The sequence below is a fragment of the Balaenoptera musculus genome, chromosome 3 (genome assembly GCF_009873245.2).
Source record: "Balaenoptera musculus isolate JJ_BM4_2016_0621 chromosome 3, mBalMus1.pri.v3, whole genome shotgun sequence".
Lineage (NCBI taxonomy): Eukaryota > Metazoa > Chordata > Mammalia > Artiodactyla > Balaenopteridae > Balaenoptera > Balaenoptera musculus.
In genome coordinates, this window is record NC_045787.1 from 151,691,074 (window position 1) to 151,712,717 (window position 21,644).

The following is a 21,644-nucleotide window of genomic DNA, read 5'->3' on the forward strand; positions in this document are numbered from 1 at the left end:
CACCCCATGCCCATGCCCAGGTCATCCTGCATGGACCCCAGGTTGCCTGCACCCACCCTCAGCCACGCTTCACTGGCCCCAGGCCCACCCACACAGACCCCAGACCTGTTATCTTCCCTGCAGCCCCAGCTATAATCTGAGGCTCAGGCTTCTCTGCAGGACAGCCTGCCACATGCAGGCCCAGGAGCCAGGCAGAGGCCCCGAGGGGCTCAGGGAGCACCCTGCCCCAGGTTCATGGTATGTGCCCAAACGCTGGTCTGCCCTGACCTCTGGGTGAGATAAGCTATGGGCCAGGCTTGGCTCCTGAGGAGGTTCCACAGGGACTGTCCCCCAGGGCTGCAGCCTGGGCCCCTCTTGATGTCCTGCATCCTCTGCCAGGGGGCAGCACCCCCTGGAGTGGGCCTGGCCAGGGGCTCAGGATGCACCAGTCACAGGGGAGAAGGACGGCGAGGACATGGGGATCGTGCGAGACTGTGAGGGCACAGATGCCCGGCCCTACTGCAAGGTTCTGCTGCTGCAGGAGGCCCACGCCAATGACACGGGCAGCTACCGCTGCTACTACAAGTATATCAAGGCTCGCATTGAGGGCACCACTGCAGCCAGCACCTACGTATTTGTGAGAGGTGAGAGGGGTCCAGCACTCACCCCTGTGGCCACTCAGGAGCCACAGGCAGGGTCCTGGGTCCTGGAGGGGTGGCTGGCACCTGCACCCCCACCCCCAGCCTTTGAACCCCACGGGGCTTCCCTGCGGCCCCAGACCTGGGCAGAGACCCCCTGAGCCCCGCCTTGCCCTCCCACAACATGCCCCCTCTCCTCAGACTTGGAGCAGCCATTCATCAACAAGCCGGACACACTCCTGGTCAACAGGAAGGACTCCATGTGGGTGCCCTGCCTGGTGTCCATCCCCGGCCTCAACGTCACGCTGCGCTCGGTACAACCCCATGCCAACACCCACCCTGGATCTGGCCCTCCAGTCCTGTCCCTGGGAAAACTGCTGCTTCTCTGGCCAAGAGGAAGGGGGCAGCTGGGTGCTGACAGCCGCCATGTCTCTACAGCAAAGCTCAGCACTGTGGCCTGATGGGCAGGAGGTAGTGTGGGACGACCGCCGGGGCATGCGTGTGCCCACTCCCCTGCTGCGTGATGCCCTGTACCTGCAGTGTGAGACCACTTGGGGCGGCCAGGCCTTCCTATCCAACCCCTTCCTCGTGCATATCACAGGTAGGGGCTGCCTAGGGCTGTAGGGCCCTCCCCCAGCAACCACTCCCCATGTCCTGGGAGGAGAACTGCAGGAAGAGGACAGGGACCCCCCAATTCACAGTAATGAGGCTGTAGGTGCCATGGTTTGGCTGGTCTCAGTGGGTGCCCTGTACTCTGTGCACGTTGTCCTATGAGGGGCATGGGGGTCACTGTGTGTGTGTCACCAGGAAATGAGCTCTATGACATCCAGCTGTTCCCCAAGAAATCACTGGAGCTGCTGGTTGGGGAAAAGCTGGTCCTGAACTGCACTGTGTGGGCCGAGTTCAACTCGGGTGTCACCTTCGACTGGGACTATCCAGGAAAGCAGGTGAGGTCAGCAGCCCTGCCAGGGGCTGTGCCTGAATCATCCCCAGGAATCTCCATCACTACCCACACTCACCCTGGTCAGGCACACACTTACCTCTGTGTAGAAGAGGTGCAGACTCAGTCCTGCCCCAGGAGCCCCTGTCTGATACAGAAGTTTTCCTATCCCGAGGAAAACTCTGGGTCTGGGTCCAAGGCTTCTGGAGCTGTTGCTGGCTGGGCTGGGGTGTGTGCCTATGGGGGTTAGTTCTGTCAGAGTCAGCCTGCTCTGACGCTATGCTTCCCCTGGTCCTGGGCAGGCAGAGCGGGGTAAGTGGGTGCCAGAGCGGCGCTCCCAGCAGACTCACACAGAGCTCTCCAGCATCCTCACCATCCACAACGTCAGCCAGCACGACTTGGGCCCATATGTGTGCCTGGCCAACAATGGCATCCAGCAATTCCAGGAGAGCACTGAGGTCATTGTGCATGGTACGGCCTGTCAGGTCATTGTGCCCAGCATGGCCTGGGCTAGGTCAGTTGTCAAGCCTGGGGAACAAGGGTTCTTGTGCAGTGTGGGCCGAGGGTCATAGGTCATGGTGCACCTGAGCAGTGTGGAGTCCAGCCAGAGGGAAGGGAGGGCCGTGAGTGGACGGACTGCCCGGTTCCCACACCCCAGAAAGCAGAGCATCTGGCCACTGGGGGTGGCTGTGAATCCCTGGGTGGTGGTGGGTCAGCGATGCTGGCCCCAGCTTTACCCTGATGCCTCCCGTCTGGCAGAAAAGCCCTTCATCAGCGTCGAGTGGCTCAAGGGTCCCGTCCTGGAGGCCACGGCAGGAGACGAGCTGGTGAAACTGCCCGTGAAGCTGGCAGCATACCCGCCACCGGAGTTCCAATGGTACCTCCCTCGCTCCTGCCCTTCACTACCCACCAGGTCCAATGCAGGAAAGAACCACAGGGAGGGAAGGGCAGCGTTCTCCACATCACGGCCTACTCCTTGAGACCTGGATGGGGAGCTGTCCCCACTATCAGGGCCTGCACCCTGGGCAGGGAACCCCTATGAAGATTCTAAGGAATATGCACATAATGAGATATTTTGGCTAGAGGAAAGGTTGGCCTGAATTGCTGCTAAACTGTGAAAGAGTGTAAATACCAGTCTCCTGTTATGTGTGGGTGTGGTGGGCACAGCATAATCTAACTGTTTCCTGCACCCACTCAGCCTCTCTGAGGGCCCCCGCTGGAGGGTGTCATAGAGGGATGACTTCAGGTTTTCTAGGCCCCTATCCAAATAGGTTGCCACCCCCAGGATCCTTCTAACCAGAATTTTGGAGATGTCAAAGGGGTTTCACAAATTATTATGGTGCTGGGCCCTGGGCTGGGCCTGATCTGTGTGGCAGTGAGCTAGAACTTCCGGAAGGCCTTCGGGCTCCAGATCCCCAGTTCTGGTGTGTGACCTGAGAGTATGGTCTCCCTTGCAGGGTATGCCAAGGGTCAGTGAGGGGTCCCTCACTGGTGGTTTCACCCTCACCGGGCGCTCCCTGAGAGCTCCCAGAGAGCTCAGGAAGGCACAGCACCCCACCATGCACCCTTCGGCCATCTGAGCAGTCCACTTGGCCTGACCCTGGGAGGTCACACTCTAGCCTGACCCTTATCGTACACATGAGGCAAACAGGCCAGGAAAGGGGAAGGGCACTCCCACCCAAGCCCTGAGCCTCCTGGGAGGGGTCTGCTCCATTCTTTCACAGTTGGCCAGAGGAGCCTTGCCTTCCCAGCCTGGAGCACCTCCCACCAGGCAGGATGACCTTTGCTGAAAGCCTGGAGCTGGGCAAGCAGAAGCCCAGACATTCTCAGCCAGCATCTCACTTCATTGGCCATAGGCTGGAAGCAGGCTTCTCCTGGGGGAGCCCCTGGATGTCCTGGGCCTGCGCCTTCTGTGACCCTACCTCTGAGGCCACAGGCTTTGGGGTCCATCAGGGGCATCTGGTGCAGGACCAGGACCCTTGAGACAGGGTCCGGAAGGGCGCTGATGCAGTCTGGAGCCTCCCTCACAGGTGCGGTCTCCTGGAGACGCCTAGGGCCCAGTACCCTGCCCTCCAAGACCAGTAGTACTGACCCTGTCCAGGAGGGTGGCCAGCTCTGTTGCATCAGAGATCTGGCCCAGGCCTGATCCTCAGGCAGCTGACTGCCTCTCACCATTCCCACCACATCTGGCCTTTCTTTTCTCACTTGGCCAATACCTGCCTCCAAGAAGTGCTCAGCCGGGCCCACTGTTCACTGAGACACCTGCCCCAGGGCACTAATGGTGACTATAGCTCCACAGGGGCCAATTCTTCCAGGTAATCGTGTGATGATTGGAGATCTAGTGGACAGACAGACAGGCTGGTCCTGGTTCCCAAAGCAGCCTCTGTGTGTCCGGCATCATGCTGACCCTAAAGGCCATATCTTGGGTAGGCCTGACGACACCTGCAAGAAGGTTCATTTGGTTTCCCTGGTTTTCAGATGAGGACACAGGGGCTTGGGGCAGTGAAGCAGTTCACCTAGGATCACAAATGCGGCAGGTGGCAACCAGGATTCTGCACCAGAGCCCAGCAGGCCTCACAGCCTGGGTCCTGCTCTGCCCTGCTGTGTGACTCCTGGCAAGTCACGTCTCTTCTGACTGGGCTGTGGTGTTGCAGCTGAGGGCCAGACCCCTGCATCCCCCTCACTGTTACTCTCTGCCCCGAGGGCTGTGCTTCTCCTAGTGTCTCTCTGGCTTAGTAAACCAAGGTAAGGCACCTGCCTAAGGGAGGGCAGCTTCCAGGCAGAGTCCAGAGCTTGGGTTGCAGGAGCACTGCCTGCAGCACTCCCAGCTCAGTACTGGGGAGGAGTCTCCTTTGGGGTGTGAGTTTATTTATTCATTCACGTGTGCATCGAGCACCTACGTGTGCTGGGTGCTGCTCTACATGTAGGGGATATGGCAGTGAGGGGACAGTCCCTGTACAGCTCAGTAGGGGAGACGGACAGTCAACAGACATACGTGTGAACACTAGTGTGCAGATGAGCAGGCACAGGCCCGAGGGCCGGCTCCCGGTTCACACAGCTTCTCTGACGAGCGGGTGATATGAATATAGGAGATAGGGAGACTTGCAGGTGTCTAGCATCCAAGCAAGGCAGGACAGTGAGTTGCATAGCCCTGGGGAGGGGGCAGGGCAACAAGAAGACCCCATATCTGGAGAGATCCAGAAAGGGCAGAGCCAGGGTCAGGGCTCCTGGACCCCCATGTGGTAAGGAGCTGTGCCCCTCGGGGACTGCACCTCCACCCCTTCACAGCACACACCGGTGAAGCCTATGAGAGACAGACAAGGCCCCCTGGGGACTGCAGTTGGTCCTGAGCCTATAGGTGTTGTGAGACCCGGTAGGCTGAGCCCGGAGACCATCCCCATAGCCTTTAGGCCATCTGTTCCTCAGTCCAGAGTCAGCTGCTGCAACCCACACCCCTACTACTCTTCCCAGCAGCCTGGTCTGGTGCAGGAGGGGCCTCTTGCTCCTGGCCTCTCCTGCCTCCTGACAGTATATCCCAGTTGTAGGGGTTGGGGTGCTTCATGGAAGGAGTGCCAGGACAGGGCCGGGGTGGGGTCCGCACAGGCCCCTGAACTCCCTTCCTGGGCCAGGTACAAGGACAGAAAGGCAGTGTCAGGGCGCCATAGTCCACACGTTCTGGTGCTCAAGGAGGTGACGGAAGCCAGTGCGGGCATCTACACCCTCGCCCTGTGGAACTCCGCGGCCGGCCTGAGGCGCAACATCAGCCTGGAGCTGGTGGTAAATGGTATGTGTGGGCAGGACAGGAGAGGAGATGGTGGACAGGCGGGTGTGGTGGGGGAGGCTGACTGACTGGCCGTCTGCCTGTGTCCCCAGTGCCTCCCCACATCCACGAGAAGGAGGCCTCCTCCCCCAGCATCTACTCCCGCCATAGTCGCCAAGCCCTCACCTGTACTGCCTATGGGGTGCCCCCTCCTCTCAGCATCCAGTGGCACTGGCGGCCGTGGACCCCCTGCAAGACCTTCACCCAGCATAGCCTGTAAGTGTGGCTCCACCCTGTCTCCCCTTGCTTCCCAGCCCAATCTCCAACCTCAGTCATAACCCCCACTTACTGTCCACAGCCCTCCCCAGACCCCTGCTCTAAACCCAAACCCTATCGCGATTCAGGGATTGTAGCCAATCCCTGACCTCACCTTGCCTGAGCAAGGCTCGCTTATATCAATCAGGCCAGGCTGGACACTGGGGATGGTCCAGCCCACCCACCTCCCTTGAAAGCAAAGCCCCCCAGACACACAACTGCATATCTGGAGAGGATCTCTGGGCACCAGGGAGGACACCTCTCACCAAACAGGCAGACCTAGGCTAGTTTTGTGAGACTTGTACCAAGCCCCAAGGCACACTAAGCATGTCCAATGCTCATCAGCTCATCTGTGCAGCGCTCACCATGACCCCTTAGAGAGGAGAAAAGTGAGGTCAGAGAAGGGATGTGACTTTCCTAAGGTCACGGCAATAAGCAGCAGATCTTGCCCAACTGCTGGGCCACACTGCCCTACCTGACTGGTCGCCAACAGGACAGACAGTCTGGGAGAACAGAGAAAACTTGGACAAACAAGGGCCCGGAATGGAGGGGCCAAGGTGGTCAGTGGTCTGGGAGGCACTAGAGAACTGGTGAATGGTGTTGAGCAGGGGAGTAACTAGTCACATTTGCCTTTTAGCAAGAGATCCTAATGGGCAGGGTGCAGGGTCACAGGCTGGGGAGAGACAGGAGCTGGGAACCCAAGGGAGACAGGGTGGCTATACCAGCAAAGGGGCTGTGGCCCTGGCATGGTCAGTTAGGAAGGTTCAGTCAGGGTGGCCAGCCCACAACATTCAAGGCTTATAAGAGATTCTTCTAGACCACAAGGCTGCAGGTCACTGGCACCTCCAAATGTGCTTCCCTCTTACGCTCTACCGTTATGCTCTGCATGATTACAGAACCCTGGGGCCAACTCTGCTCCATTAGCGGCAGACAAGAGCCTCCCTTGGGCCACCCCTTCCCCCCAGACCCCCATCCCAGCAGGAGACCAAAGGTGCTGGGATGCACAGCCAGCCCAGGGAGGGGCTGCAGCTCTAGAAGGGGTAGGGAGGGAGAGGGCTTCCTGTAACAGGAGTGGTGACTTTGCTGCCCTAGGAGATCTGGGTGGACTTTGCAGGAAGGGACACATGCAGGTAGGAGCAGGAGGCACAACAGACTAGAGGATGACCGCAGAGCCACGGGCTTGTGGTGTTCTGCAGGCGCAGGTCCTGGCTTACTGGGCAAGGCTGTGTCTGGCAGCTCGTGCCGTATGGGTCGCCAGGACCTGAACAGTGTTCCAGAAACAAAGCCCCCGCCCCCCTCTCTCACTTCAGCCCAAGGGCCAGCCTTACCCACCATCTCTTACCCTCTCTGCCTGTATCCCTGACCTGCCCTTGCCCCTCCGTGTCTTCAGCAGCCAGCGGCGGCAGCAGCGAGACCAAATGCCACAGTGCCAGGACTGGAGGGAGGTGACCATGCAGGACGCTGTGAACCCCATTGAGAGCCTGGACACCTGGACTGAGTTTGTGGAGGGCAAAAATAAGGTACGGGCCAACCAGGCCACTGAGTGGCTGGGGGAGAAGAAGAAAGGAGGCAGGGTGGGGCCCTCTCCTGGCCTTCTAGGTTTCCACTGGGCTTGCAGAGCTCTTGCGATAGCAGCTGAGCGTCAGTAACCTTTCTGCAGTGTCTCTGGGCATCAGTTTCCCTGCCTGCATGTAGACTGTGGGGGCCAAACCTCCAACTGCTTCCCAGACAGGGAAGCTGAGATTCAAGGCCATGGGCGCAAGCCACCCAGGGCTGGGAGGGTTGGGGCTGGGGGCCGGCTCCGTCCTTACCAAAGGCTGCTGAGCTGCTGGCTCAGGCTGGGGGCAATGCCTAGAAGAGGCCAGGCAGGGGAAGGACTGAACAAAGGCACCCACTTCCTACAGTCACTTCCTGTTTTCCTACACACCTCCAGAGCCTCTTCCTGTTCCAGGCTGGCCAGGAAGTGCCCGGCTTGGGGTTGGGGGGTGGGGTCTTTGGATGGTAGGCAGGGCCTATGGCCCTCTCTCCTCCTCTGCTTCCAAGCTTCCTACTCCCCCAGGCCAGAGTCCTTCCGGAGCCCTGGAACCCAGCCCCTCCCCTTGCCACGACCCAGGGCACTTGTGGGCACATCACAAAAGCCCTGGGGCATTTATGGGCACATCACAAGGATCTCACACAGTGACCAGCTGCTCCCCTTGGACCACAGGCTGACCCTTGATGTGACCAGAGCATGAATCCTAGCTCTGGCTTGGACCATCCCAGTGCTACCAGGCCCCTGTCCCCTCCTCGACATGGCCACAGCCTGAGCCCATCCACAGCCAGAGGTCTCTCTGGTCCTGCCTAATGCTGCCCTCTGACCTCAGCCACAGTTGAAGCCAACTGTCCATAGTGCTGTCCCTTGGGTTTTCTGGGGAGCCACCTCTTGCTGTGCCCTCACCACCTTCTCCCTGCCTCACCATTCCTGGTACTGTCTCTGAGCTTTGGTCATCTCCAGCTCAGAGCCTCAGTTTCCCTCATTACTCTGGTGGGCACAGCAACCTCCATGCAGAAAAGGAGGTTGGGGTAGGGGAACTCATGCAGGAAATGGACCCTTATGCCTGACACATGTCCTGTCCAGACGGTGAGCAAGCTGGTGATCCAGGACGCCGATGTGTCTGCCATGTACAAGTGCGTGGTCTTCAACAAAGTGGGCCAGGATGAGCGGCTCATCTACTTCTATGTGACCAGTGAGTGACTTGGGCAGGCCTGGATGGAGGTCAGGAACCAGGTGGGCACAGGAGGAGAGCAGGCCTGGGAGAAGATGATATGCCTAGATTGGGGCCCATGGAGTTTCTGGTGACCTTGAGGCACCCAGGAGAGATATCCAGGGTCCACTGGGCCCCTGGGTCTGGGCAGGAGGGATAGATTTGGAGGTCATAGGCATATGGACTGGGGTGGTAATCCACTGGGATGGATTGGCACCATCTGCCCCCAGACCTGGAGTGCCTCCCCTATGGGTGCCCTCTTGTTCCCCACAGCTCCGCCTAACTCCACTTCCCTCCCACCCCCTTCCTAAGCCCTGGATCCTGCACAGCAGCTGGTTCCTATGTGCATTTTGCCCTGGGGAGGAGGTCCATAGTTTCCTCAGATTTTCAAACTTGTTAGTGACCTCAGAAAAGCTAAGAAGATCATGGAAGGACAGTCACTGGGCCCAGAGGTGTAGACAAGGGCACGTGGAAGAAAGATGGAGCCAAAGAGAACACTTTGGAGGGGAGAGGAGCCCATAGGAGCTTGACAATGAACGGCCAGAGGGACAAAAGGAAATTGGGAGGCATTGCCAAAAGCTAATGAAACCAGATTGTTTCAAGGAGGGGACAGTGGTTGGGAGTGTGGTCAGCAGTGAGGGAGAATGGGGACTCAGGCCCCTGCTGAGGCTGGTAGCAAGGAACTCAGTGATGATCTGGGATCCTGGGAGAGGTAGCGGCAGCAGCCAGTTGGGGCTTGTCTCGGAAAAAGCTAGAGGGAGGCAAGGCCGGAGGAGAGCCTGGTGGAAATGACTTCAGAGAGCTGGTCTCTTGTAAGTGAGAGGGAGAAGAGAGCTCCAGAGTGCTGTCCCTGCCCCAGATACATGTGATGTACACCCTTAGTTGAGAGCTGAATGAGTCCAAAGGCCAATGAGAAAGGGAGAGAGGGGCCCTGGGCAGGGGGTAAGTGAGCCAACACTGTGACACAGCTTCATAGTGGTTCCTCCTCCCTCCCCAGCCATCCCCGATGGCTTCAGCATAGAATCGGAGCCATCAGAAGATCCTCTAGAGGGACAGGCCGTGCACCTGAGCTGCCGGGCCGACAACTACACTTATCAGCATTTGCGCTGGTACCGCCTCAACCTGTCCACGTTGCATGACGCTCACGGGAACCCACTGCTGCTCGACTGCAAGAACGTGCACCTTTTCGCCACGCCGCTGGCCGCCAGCCTGGAGGAGGCAGCGCCCGGGGTGCGCCACGCCACGCTCAGCCTGACCATCCCCAGCGTGGCACCGGAACACGAAGGCGACTACGTGTGCGAGGTGCAGGACCGGCGCAGCCACGACAAGCACTGCCACAAGAAGTACCTGTCAGTGCAGGGTGAGGCAGGCAGGGCCTGAGGGCAGGGCAGGGCGGCGCCTCCCAAGGAGCCTTCACCCCCAGCCCAGCACGCGCCTGGGCGGTCCATTCCCAAGCCCGAGCCTGCAAGAGCGTCACCCTCCCCAGCCCTTCTGTGGAGGTGCGCAGCCTGGCCCACCCCCGAGCTCAAACCCTGACCCTTCAGCTTCGAGAGTTCCCAGCCCTGGAGGGCCCCTGCCTGGAGTGCCCTCCCGCTTTCTGCAGCTCCACTTAGCTCCGTCTCCACCCCACCCCCAGCCCTGGAAGTCCCGCGGCTCACGCAGAACTTGACCGACCTCCTGGTGAATGTGAGCGATTCCTTGGAGATGAGGTGCCCGGTGGCCGGGGCGCACATGCCCAGCATCGTGTGGTACAAAGATGAGAGGCCCCTGGAGGAAGAGTCCGGTAGGGGGATGGACGTGGGTAAAGGGCGGGGTCCGGAAGCTGCTGAGGCCAAGGCCCCAGACCTACCTGAACTCGAACCTGCACCCCAACTCGCTGCAGGAATCGACCTGGCGGACTCGAACCAGAGGCTGAGCATCCAGCGCGTACGCGAGGAGGATGCCGGGCGCTATCTGTGCAGTGTGTGCAACGCCAAGGGCTGCGTCAACTCCTCCGCCAGCGTGGCCGTGGAAGGTCCGGCCTCCCCTTCGCGCCCCTCCACCCACCCTCCGCCTGCCCTTGGCGCCGTCTTCTCGTGGCCACCTCACTGCTAGTTGTGCACACCAGAAGGGGCACTTGCCTCAGGGTGCACCCTCTCCCCCCTCACAACACGCACACACTAGCCTCTTTCTGCCCACTCAGGCTCCGAGGATAAAGGCAACATGGAGATCGTGATCCTTATTGGCACCGGGGTCATCGCCGTCTTCTTCTGGGTCCTCCTCCTCCTCATCTTCTGTAACATGAGGAGGGTGAGCACTCCTTCCCCAGCTGAGTCTCTCCCCAGCTCCTCATGGGGTCTCTCTCCACCCTGGCTAGCCCTTAAGTTAAGGAATATCGTTCCACGTGGAAGCCTTGTATCCTGGGAGGCCTCCCTGACCCCTCCATGCTGGGCTCTTACAGGACCAGAGGTTGTCTGTCCATCTGTCCCCTCCTATATTGAAAGTCCCTAAGGAGCTCCCATCTGTCCCAGGCAAAGTTTTACCCAAGCCAGGGTGGTATGGCCAAGTCAATGAGCTGTCCCCATCCACACCCCCAGCCAACCCATGCAGACATCAAGACCGGCTACTTGTCCATCATCATGGACCCTGGGGAAGTGCCTTTGGAGGAGCAGTGTGAATACCTGTCCTATGATGCCAGTCAGTGGGAGTTCCCCAGGGAACGGCTGCACCTTGGTGAGACCCCGCACCCAGCCTACTTCACCCACCCTGTACTGCTGGGCAGAGACAGCTTGAGCTGCTGTGGGGCTGGGCAAGCTAGAGCCTTGAAATCCCTCCATTCTCAGAACTCATGCCAGAAGGTCCCACCTAGCCCCCACCTGGCCCGACCTGTCCATCTAGGCATGCATCCCCAGAACAATGATTGGGGCTCTCAATTCCCAGGCCCCCGAGGTCACTTCCTGCTGCTCTAAGCAGGGTGGGCCCATCACACCTGCTGGGAGAGGATGCAGGCCTTCCTGTCTGCCTCTCCTCTCCCTCTCTTCCCACTCCCACTCCCCATGCACTTCCTGTTTGGCAGAGGGGAGCCCGACTTTCCTCCGCCTCCTGGGCCTTCCTTCCTGGCCCTCCACAGGGGTTGTCCCTTCTGCCCAATCCTCTCCACCCTCACCCCCATACAGCTCACCTGGAACCGGCTCCCTGCCCCTACAGGGAGAGTCCTCGGCCATGGGGCCTTTGGGAAGGTGGTGGAAGCCTCGGCCTTTGGCATCAACAAGGGCAGCAGCTGTGACACTGTGGCCGTGAAAATGCTGAAAGGTGTGGGGTCAGCTGGTAGCAGGGGTGGCTGAGCTGGTGGGGATCAGCAGCTCTGGGTGGGCTGGTGGGTCTGTGGTACAGGAGGGGAAAGAGGCTCAGAACAGACTCTTACCCTAGGTTCTACAGGGAGTCCGTGGGAATCAGAGCCGAGCCTGGGGCTCACATCTGAGTAATACTTACCAGTTCCACCTAAACCCTTTGCCTCAGAGAGGCAGGTGGGATGTGCTGGGCCCCCACCAGCAAGAGCACTGGCCATGCCTCAGCTAAGCTAGTGGCGCGGAAAGAGGGTCATGCAGGGGCTGGGTGATGGGCTGGGCACCACGCGAAGCCCCCATGTTCCCTCCAGAGGGCGCCACAGCCAGCGAGCACCGTGCCCTGATGTCAGAGCTCAAAATCCTAATCCACATCGGTAACCACCTCAACGTGGTCAACCTCCTGGGGGCGTGCACCAAGCCCAACGGTAAAGAGCTCAGGTGCCCTGGCGGGAGGGTGAGTCCCCCAGGGTGCTCTGTCTTTGTGGGTGCGAAGGGCCAGCTGGGCTGGGAATGGGCGGGGATGAGGAGGGGCACAGGAGGGCTTTGGGGCAGGGCCGTGGCTGTGGTGCTTGCCCTCCAGCGTGCCCTCAGTCACCAAGATCCTGGCTCCTGCCCTGCCCCAGGCCCCCTCATGGTGATCGTGGAGTTTTGCAAGTACGGCAACCTCTCCAACTTCTTGCGCACCAAGCGGGAGGCCTTCAACCCCTACGCGGTAGGTAGGCGCCCCACCAGGGGCCAGAGCTCTGCTGGTGAGCAGGCAAGGTGCTTAGAGGGGCTGGGGAGGAGGTGCGGGGAGTGCTTTTGCAGTAGATGGCCAGCCTCCTCCCCCTCGGACCTGCTTTGTGCATCGCAGGAGAAGTCCCCTGAGCAGCTAAGGCGCTTCTGCTCCATGGTGGAGGGTGCCAAGGCTGACCGGAGGAGGCCAGGGAGCAGCGACAGGGCCCTCCTCACAAGGCTCCTGATGGGCAAGGGCGGGGCAGGACGAGCCCCTCCGGTCCAGGAAGGTAAGAGTCTGGCTTCCCCTTGCCTGAGTTCACTGGCACACTCATAGCTCATGATCAGGGACCCTGGGATAAGCCAGCCTGGGACCCTCCTGGAGAGACTTCTGTGGGAGAGCATGTAATGCACTCTGCCTTAGGAAGGGAGGACACCTCAGGAACAGTTTTCACAGAGACTTTTGATGTTTGATTTGGACATCTAGAGATGACCAGGAGTTTGCCCTGCAAACATGGTGGGGAACAGTCCGGGCAGAAGTAGCAGGGGCAGAGGTCTAGTGTGGCAACAGTATTCACTGCTCTGGAAGTGGTTAGCGGGTGTCACGGAGAGAATGGAGGCTGAGGGGCAGGCGAGGGGGCCAACATGCTTGTTAAGCCTGGCCAGGAGGGATGCGGCCAGGTTCAGTGAACAAATGCTCCCTTTGGGGCTGGGTGGAAGATGGGAGTCACGGACGAGGACCCTCCTGAGCCAGCCTTGCTTCTTTGTGCAGCTGAGGACCTGTGGCTGAGCCCACTGACCATGGAAGACCTTGTCTGCTACAGCTTCCAGGTGGCCCGAGGGATGGAGTTCCTGGCCTCTCGCAAGGTGACTGCCCCGGCAGGCTCTTCAGAGGGGAGAAAGGCCAAAACTCACCAGCATGTCAAGCTTGGTCCTAGCTCACCCCACAGCACAGCTATGATCAAGGCGCATCTCTCCCACTTCGCAGAGTTATAAACTGAGCCCAAAGGGTGGAATTGACTTCCCAAGATCTCCAGCTAGTCAGAGGCAGGGGTAGATATAGAATCAGTCTGTCCCACTGCATAGCCTCTTCTGCTGTCCGCACGGTTCCACAAGCTCTCTCCATGGCAAGTCCTGGGGGCACACAGAAATCTGTTCTCAAAAGAGCAGGGCTCAGGTGGGGCACCCTGGAGCTCTAGGTATGGGTGTGGCCCCAGGGGCCTGCACTGATCACTGCATTGCACCTCATTGCACCCCTAGTGCATCCACAGAGACCTGGCTGCTCGGAACATCTTGCTGTCAGAAAGTGATGTGGTGAAGATCTGTGACTTCGGCCTGGCCCGGGACATCTACAAAGACCCTGACTACGTGCGCAAGGGCAGCGTGAGTGCAGACCACAGAGGGAGGATGGGGGTTGGGGGCCATGGAGCAGGGTGGTGGACTCACTGCCATCCACATGGAAGGTCTGAGGGCCTGCGCCTACGGGAATGCTGGTGACCTTGCTGAGGCACCTGGAGCAAGTGAGTGGAGACAGGAGCTGACAAACAGGGACCACAGCGCTCCAACTGGAGCTTGTGTTTGGCCCCGTACCTTGGTCCATTAGGTGGGCACTGACTCCCCATGCCTGCCCACGAGGGGCTGGGCATGCAGAGGTGGACCCTACATGGTGTCTGTCCTGGAGGTGGACAGACCTGGTGTAGCGGGGTCACAGCAAAGTACGTGGGTGCTAGGTGCAACTTGTGTCTCGTTGGTGCTGCTCAGAGGCAGGCATCTGAGCATCCGTAGCTGATTAGGGTTTTGCCCCAGGGGAGGAAGGAGGAGGCTTAGAGGGAGGTCAACAGGCAAAATGGGTCCAGGCTATGAGAGGCCCACCGTGAAGGCTTTTGTACTTCATTCTAACTGGCAGGTGTGTGGGGGCTGTGGAGGTAAGGGTCAGGTGTGCGGTCTAGAAGCCCCCCCTCTGCAGGCTGTGAGGAGAGGGGAGTGGGGGTGCTGGGGTGGAGGCAGAGGCAATTCTGGAAGGGCCATGGCCCTCAGGGCTCCCAGGTAGAAGCCATAGGAGGAAAGGCACATCCGAAGCCACAGGAGGAGGGGTCAGGAATGATGCCATGCTTCCAGTTTGGGGACCAAGTGAGTGGAGAAAGGTGGAGCTGGTGAGGTTGTGCAGGGATACAGGTGTTCCTCAGGATGCTGGGCTGAGGGGTCTGGAGCTGGAGGAGGGCTGCAAGTTTTCCCTGGGAGAGCACAGAGCAAGAGAGGGACCCAGATGGACCCAGGAGAACAGTAGCAGGGCAGAAGCCTTCAAGGGAGGAACGAAGGCTTCTGCGTCCTACCTGCAGGATGGGGGAGTGGGAACAGGGCAAATTGCAAGAGCCATCCGAATACACACAGGGTGGATGTGATCAAAAAGCCTTTCTTGGGATGTGACTCCACAGAGTCCTGGGGAGACTGGGGGCAGGAGGAGGGCTGCCCAAGGGTTTGGCCTCTTCCCTCTCTTCCCTCCCCCACTGGGGACACATGTTCCTCCCACAGGCCCGACTGCCTCTGAAGTGGATGGCCCCCGAGAGCATCTTCGACAAGGTGTACACCACACAGAGCGATGTGTGGTCCTTTGGGGTACTGCTCTGGGAGATCTTCTCCCTGGGTGAGTGCAGGGCAGGGTGCAGGGGAGGGGGCAGGCAAGATCACAGGTTCCAGGTCATTCCACCAGTCCCTCTGCACAAGGAGCTGAGCAGCCCAGAGGTGCACACCTGGAGTGAACAGCCCAGGTCATTCTGAGGCAGGTGGTTGGAGAGCCCCCTACCTCTCCCCTTCACCTCCAGCCTGTGCCAGGGCAGAACCCTGTGTCCACTCAGCAGCTCCTGGGGTCAACACAGGTCACAGAGGGTAACACCATACGAGTTCCCCCGGATCTCTCCCTCCCTGGCTGAGCCCCTTCCTCACCCGCCATTGGGGGTGCTGCTCCTGCTTTTGCAGGGCTGGGAGCGGCTGGGAGGAGACTGGGTGCTCACTCAGTGACCACACCTGCGAGAACCTCACATGGGAACCTGGGCCCTGCTGGGACCAAGGTGAAGCCCCCCCCACCAGGGTAGGGGTGAGGCAGTAAGCAAGTGGGAAAGTGAAAACACTGAGTGGCAGCCATGACCGATGCTGTTACTAAAAATAAAAGAACATGGAAGAGCGCAGGAAGGACAGCACTGTGTGTGAGCCAGCGGGGCCAGGAGGGCCCAGGCTGATGAAGGTGGGTGGAGTAGAGGCAGGTGGGCCTGGGAAGACAGCAGTCCAGGATGAGGGGTTAGCCATGGCCATGGTCCCCGCCTGCTGGAGGTGGGCAGGGTGTAAGCAGGTGGCATTGGGAGATGCAGTGAGAGCTAGGAGAGGTGGCTCGTGCAGCCTCTGCAGGCCCACTGGGATGAGAACCTGGAATTTAAGTCTACTGGGAGCCATGCAGGGTTTTGAGGGAAGGATAGAGCAGTCTGACTCTTGTCTTAAAAGGGTCGTTCCACTGCTGTATGGCTTGCAGGTGCTGTTTTTCCCCTGGTCAGGAGAGGCAAGGAGGGAGCTAGGAGGGGTTAGGTCCTGTTTGCTGGTACAGCCACAGGACTTAAAGAAGAATTAGAGAAAGCTTCTCCTAAGAGAGGTCATTGTGACAGGGCAGCTCAAATGGCTCATCGAAGCTCTACTGACCCTGATGATCCCAGGATGGGACATGGTTTCGCTAATGTGCCTGTGATAAGCGCTGATGCTCATGGCAGCTCTAGCAAGCGGGTGCCACCGTCCTCTTAACCCGATGAAGAACTAGCAGCTGGGGAGGGGAGCAGCAGGCCGAGCCCTGTGCCATGGAGGGCCAGGACAGAGGCGATTCGGGGTCTGGGCTGAACAGTAGTAGCCTGCTCCCCACCCACCCACCCATCCTGTTCCTGCCCTCAGGGGCCTCCCCATACCCTGGGGTGCAGATCAATGAGGAGTTCTGCCAACGGCTGAAAGAAGGCACCCGGATGAGGGCCCCAGAGCTGGCCACTCCTGCCATGTGAGTCTCTTGGGAAGCTGTGAGGCACTGGGGGGCCAGAGGGGTGGGTGGGCATTGGGAAAGGGGAAGAGGGGTTGTGTACGGGCATGGGAAGGGCGGCATGCAGGCAAGGGTGGGAGGTGGGAGGTTGTTCAGTCACAGGGGTGGGGGTGGAGGCCTGCAGACACAGTCTCTCACTCCACCACTGGTCCATTGACAACTCTCCTCCCTGCAGGCAGGAGGGACAGCCCTACCTAAGCCCTGGGGAGGGAGGGAGGCAGAGCAGGTGTGAGGGGTCGTTAGGCAGGGGGCTTGGGGTCTGCTGGGGTAGGGTGAGGGGTGCACTCAGAACACAGTCCAGCATCTGGCTGTACCCGCAGACGCCGCATCATGCTGAGCTGCTGGGCCGGAGACCCCAAAGAGAGGCCTGCATTCTCAGATCTGGTGGAGATCCTGGGGGACCTGCTTCAGGGCAGGGGCCATCAGGTGAGCCCCCACTCTCCCTGTCGGGCTACAGCAACCTCTGGCCCCAACCCAGTGTCCATCACGTGGATGGTCAGAGCCCAACATTGCCCATGAAGAGCCCCAGGCTGGTCCTCAGGGAGCCTACAGAAAGCCCTGTCTCCCAGCAGAATAGTGGTGTGTTCCTCTACCTCCCTCTCTGTCCCTCTGCCCCCTTCACCTGCCTTTGACTTGTATCTCCCCCCACAGGGGTGGGGAGCAAAGGCAGCTCAGGGCCGGCTCAGGGCAGCTCAGGGCCTCAGCAAGTGCCCTGGGACCTGGAGGAGGGAACAGGGAGCTGCCTGCTGCCCCAGCCTCAGGGGCTGGAGACAGGAACTTGGGGTCCACTTCCGCCCAAGAAGAGGGTGGGAAGCACTAGTGCTGGTTCTTGAGGCTGCGGAGCAGCCGGGGCTCTGGAGTGAGGATGGTCCTGTTGTGCCGACCTCCTCCTCAGATGGGGTGCCTGGGAGGGCTGTGGAGAGAACTTGCCTGCTCCTTTAGTCCTTGGAGCCCTTGAGCACAGTACTTGAAGGGTCAGGAACTCCAGCAGTCCTGAGGGCAGGGGCAGGGCTAAGGGGGCACAGAGCCCTCTGACCCTGGCCATTTGTGCCATTCCTGCCAGGAAGAGGAGGACTGCGTGGTTTCCTGTGGCTCTCAGAGCTCAGAGGAGGGCAGCTTCTTGCAGGCGTCCACCACGGCCCTGCATGTCATGGAGACCGATGCTGACATGGAGGACAGCCCACCGAGCCTGCACCGGCACAGCCTGGCTGCCAGGTCAGCCGCCCTCTCCAGGTCCAGGGGTCCCCCAGGCAAGGGGGACATAGTTTGTTTTATCCTCATCAGTCATCAAGGAAAAGTGAACTACAAGGGCTTGAGAGGCCATTGTATGCCAACTCAACAAAGTGACATTCAATGACAGTGCCGGTTTCGGTGACACCCTGGTGGTCCTGGTCAGTCTCGGGGCCCCTCCAAGGCCATGTAGCCTTGCGACTTTGCTTTTCTCCACACCTCCTCAGTTCTTCCCTCTGGCATCCTCTGCTTGCCCGCACTCCTAGCCCCTGAGAGGCCCTCCCCCTGCCAATTTCAAGGAAGTGCCCATCTCAAGCACAATGCCCTGGCCAGCTCCACACTGCAGGGAAAGAAAGCGGAGCGGGTGGGGAGAGGGGCGAGTCCCAAGGGCCACTGGTAGGGACCCTGGGAGCAGGGCAGGTCACTCACTAACCTGTATTTAGGATTTAGAATGCAGCCTAAGTTCCCAGAGTTCGGGGTCAGAGGTCTATTGCCAGTGTATTTCTATAGTCCAAGAAAGTCCATCCACATTCCCATTGACGTTGCTGAGAGAAGGGCTCTGAGACTCCCCACCCCATCTTCCCCAGCATAGAGCAAAGCCAGGCCTGGGGGACAGGAACACCTAGCTGGTTCTTGCCAGGCTCCTTCCACCAGCCCCCGAACAGGCACTCGAATGTGCACACACATGCACGCAGGTGCAGGTCAGGCAGTAGCTTGCAGCACCGGGACTGCCTGCATTGTACAGGGTGGCCCATCCTGGGGCGAAGTCCTCCCCCCGTCTCTCTCCAGTTCCATGTCACACATAAGCTGGGTGCCCTCCACTCACCTTCCACACCCGACCCAGTGGAGAGGGGTGCAGAATGAGAGGTGGAAAGAGCTTTCAGGAAGGGTGCTGGAGTGCGTTTCTCAGCACTTTACGTTTTCTCCCCACAGATATTATAATTGTGTGTCCTTTCCGGGATGCCTTGCCAGGGGCACTCAGACCCAGGGTCCCTTCAGGATGAAAACGTTCGAAGAATTTCCCATGACCCTGACAACCTACAAGGCCTCAGTGGTAAGTGGGGTGGGTGCACCTGTGCACCCCAGGTCAGGGCCACTGGGCTCTTTCCACAGGGAGTCAGATGTCAGGAAGCCCTGAGGCCAGCAGCAGAAACCAGCTTGAAAATGTCAAGTCCAGGTTGTGCCTCAGGCATGTCGGGTGCCACCGTGTCTCTGCTGCTTTCACCTGTGCCCTCCTCACTCACAGAGGGGCTCCCCTCCCTGGCACCCCAGCCTTTCTCTCCCAGCAAGGTAGAAACTCCAGTAGGAACCCAGCAGAAAGATGACTCCTTCTAGATGGTTCTCCTGGGATCAGCCTGAGTCAGGACCCCCCTTTGGTGGCCATCAAGCCACATGGCCAGAGAGGAGGAGATGGTGTCACTAGAGGAGGAGGCTGGGGTAAGGGGCACGGAAAACCACCTGTGTTCTCAGATGCAGTCAAGCAGAGTAGACCTCTTACAGCTCCGTGAGGCTGAAGGCACAGACAGCCTCCCAGCCTCCCTCCAGATGGGGTTGGTGAGTGAGCGCAGGTCCAGGGGAGGCTGGGTGCAGAGGCGGCAGTGGGTGCCCTGGACCAGAGCCATGCAGACCCGGGCTCCCATTCCCAGGACCAGATGAAAATGCTGGGGGGCCCCCATCTTTGACAAGAGTGCACTTCCCCTCCACGGAAATCAAAATGAAAACCATGCCAAGTCATGCTAAAGGTGACCTAGCCCCCCTAAACCTGGGATGTGTCTAAGGATCATTTTTCTATACTATGAGCTGCCAGATCCTTTCGATACTTTCCCTGTTTCTCCTGGTGCTCCTGCTCTGCCTGTGCCTTGAGCATGTGTATAGCCACCTTTTATGTCTCCCAGTGGGGCGTTCCAGTTTTGCCACCCTCCTGAGTCGTGAGGCATGGCCCTGCCAGGCCTCAGTTTCTCCCTCTGTGGTGGGGGCATGTGACCCTAACCTACAGGCTCTGGTGATGGAACGGATGCCTGTTTCCCGCACACTTCCCGTAGGATGAGTGTCAGGTTGGCAGCGGGGCAGGTCCTTGGGGCCCACAGCCTTGGCTTGTTTTCTCTGCACAGGATAGCCAGACGGACAGTGGGATGGTGCTGGCCTCCGAGGAATTTGAGCGGCTGGAGAGCAGGCACAGACAAGAAAGTGGGCTCAGGTAGGGCTTCTGGAGCCTCCTCTCCTGGAAGGGGCCAGGGAAGGGAGGCCAGGCCGGCATGTGCCTGTCACTCTCTTACCTGAAACCTTTCATGGCTCCATAGTGCCTTTCTGTGTGTTCAAGGCAGGCCACTCTGGGATTTGAGGCCTTTGTCGACCAGCCTTACCAAAGGCCCCCTCTCCCCCATCACCGTCCTGACCCAGTACACCTGGTGCTGGTCCCCAAACCTCCCTGCCATTCGACAGATACTCAGACAATATTCTTTGTGAAACCAGGAAAGATCCACCATGCCCAACGCGTGTAACACCCTTCCCCCAGCCAGGGGAGGCCACAGATCATGTGACCTAGAGATGGCTGGTGTCCTACTTTGATAAGAATATGGTTACAGAGAAATCCTCCTGTGTGCTTGCACAGGGGGGTGACCTGCATAAACAGTGACCTCCATTTGCCCAAGAAGATAGCCCCCGTCTCTAAAAAGAAAACCTGAATATTGAAACTTTTAAGGGTATATATAAAGTAGTTAAATGTCTACTTATCCACTTTAATAGTTGACTTGCTCATAGCTGTTTAAATGACAGGACTTACAATATTATATAAAACAGTGCTCTTTTCTGCTTTCTTCAGATCCTTGTGTTCAGACCGTTCACTTCTACCTTTGACACCTGTGTCTGTCAGGGTCCCCTTTTTGGGTCATCTGACACAGTTTTTCAGAGCAAATCTTGGCTTCTGCCTAGGCTGTTTTTGAATCAATAGATGTTGTCTCTGAATATTTTACCCTAGACCACAGGTGTTAATTTGTATCACATTAGGATAGTTGATGCCATTTTTCGCCTTTCTGATAGGTATAGTTAAGACCTCTACAACTTAGCCAAATATCTGTTATTTTCCCAGAAGCTTACAAAGGGCATGTTTGCAACACTGTGGACACTGGTGGTTGTGGGGTCGTATGCCTAGGGATAGTTACTGCATCTGTATCATGCATCTTGGCCTTTTTTGTTTTTATTGATTCGGGTGATCTCTATTAGTAACCTAGGTTTGGAAAATTAATGCTAATTTATTTGACAGAAATAGTTTCTGGCTGTTTCTTTACAGAACAGTTTTTTTATCTCCCTAAAAAGTAATTCAGTAAGAGGGTGAGCCAAAGGATGGTAGCTAGTTAAATTCAAATCTCCACAGATCTTCCTAAAAACAACACATGGAACAAGGCCTGTCAGAGCCCATGCCTATGATATAACCAGGGGAGAGACTTCAGCTATGTGTGGGTATAGAACTCAGCAGCAGAACCAGCAGAGCCATGCCCAAGCCCTAGCAGAAGGAGGGCAGGATGGGGACTGCCCCGTGAGAAGGGAATGTAAAGGTCCTTGGGATGGTGGCCACAGAGACTGGGGAGACAACAGAGTATGAGCACTAGAACAACTGCTTGGGAAGGCACTGCTTCTGAAAGGGCAGTGAGCAGGAAGTGAGTGTACACCTCAGGTGCCTGGTGGTGAAGGAAAAAGAAAGTTGCAGAAGATTCTTATGGAAGCAAGATTGTATTAAGAATCCAGAAGACAGATACCCAAGGATCTGTTCATTACAGAAACTGCACCTCATGATAGGGGCAACAAAGTGCACTGTTCTCTTCCCAGGTCCCCTTAGAAACACGTTGTGATGAGCCACAAAGAGGTGTAGCAGGTGACTTGGCAGGTGCATTCACTTGGCATATGGAACATTCTCCAAACAGGTGCAAGGA

At 58.4% G+C, this 21,644-nt stretch overlaps 1 protein-coding gene across 5 annotated transcripts in view; it reads left to right on the forward strand.

The window, feature by feature from the left end:
* FLT4 (fms related receptor tyrosine kinase 4) overlaps window positions 1–21,644 on the forward strand; it is a 40,498-nt gene that overhangs the window by 15,031 nt on the left and 3,823 nt on the right. For 2 of the 5 annotated variants that reach the window (XM_036849038.1, XM_036849040.1), the window contains exons 3-29: window positions 379–623; window positions 819–931; window positions 1,056–1,218; window positions 1,425–1,564; window positions 1,860–2,028; window positions 2,317–2,434; window positions 5,187–5,341; window positions 5,431–5,593; window positions 7,023–7,152; window positions 8,250–8,358; window positions 9,374–9,736; window positions 10,013–10,159; window positions 10,259–10,390; window positions 10,559–10,665; window positions 10,953–11,088; window positions 11,563–11,667; window positions 12,014–12,127; window positions 12,326–12,414; window positions 12,556–12,706; window positions 13,189–13,283; window positions 13,677–13,799; window positions 14,949–15,060; window positions 16,347–16,446; window positions 16,806–16,911; window positions 17,549–17,700; window positions 18,649–18,769; window positions 19,827–19,912. In XM_036849038.1, the coding sequence (XP_036704933.1) occupies window positions 379–623; window positions 819–931; window positions 1,056–1,218; window positions 1,425–1,564; window positions 1,860–2,028; window positions 2,317–2,434; window positions 5,187–5,341; window positions 5,431–5,593; window positions 7,023–7,152; window positions 8,250–8,358; window positions 9,374–9,736; window positions 10,013–10,159; window positions 10,259–10,390; window positions 10,559–10,665; window positions 10,953–11,088; window positions 11,563–11,667; window positions 12,014–12,127; window positions 12,326–12,414; window positions 12,556–12,706; window positions 13,189–13,283; window positions 13,677–13,799; window positions 14,949–15,060; window positions 16,347–16,446; window positions 16,806–16,911; window positions 17,549–17,700; window positions 18,649–18,769; window positions 19,827–19,912 (3,744 nt within the window). The other 3 variants (XM_036849039.1, XM_036849041.1, XM_036849043.1) reach the window with 2 other exon arrangements.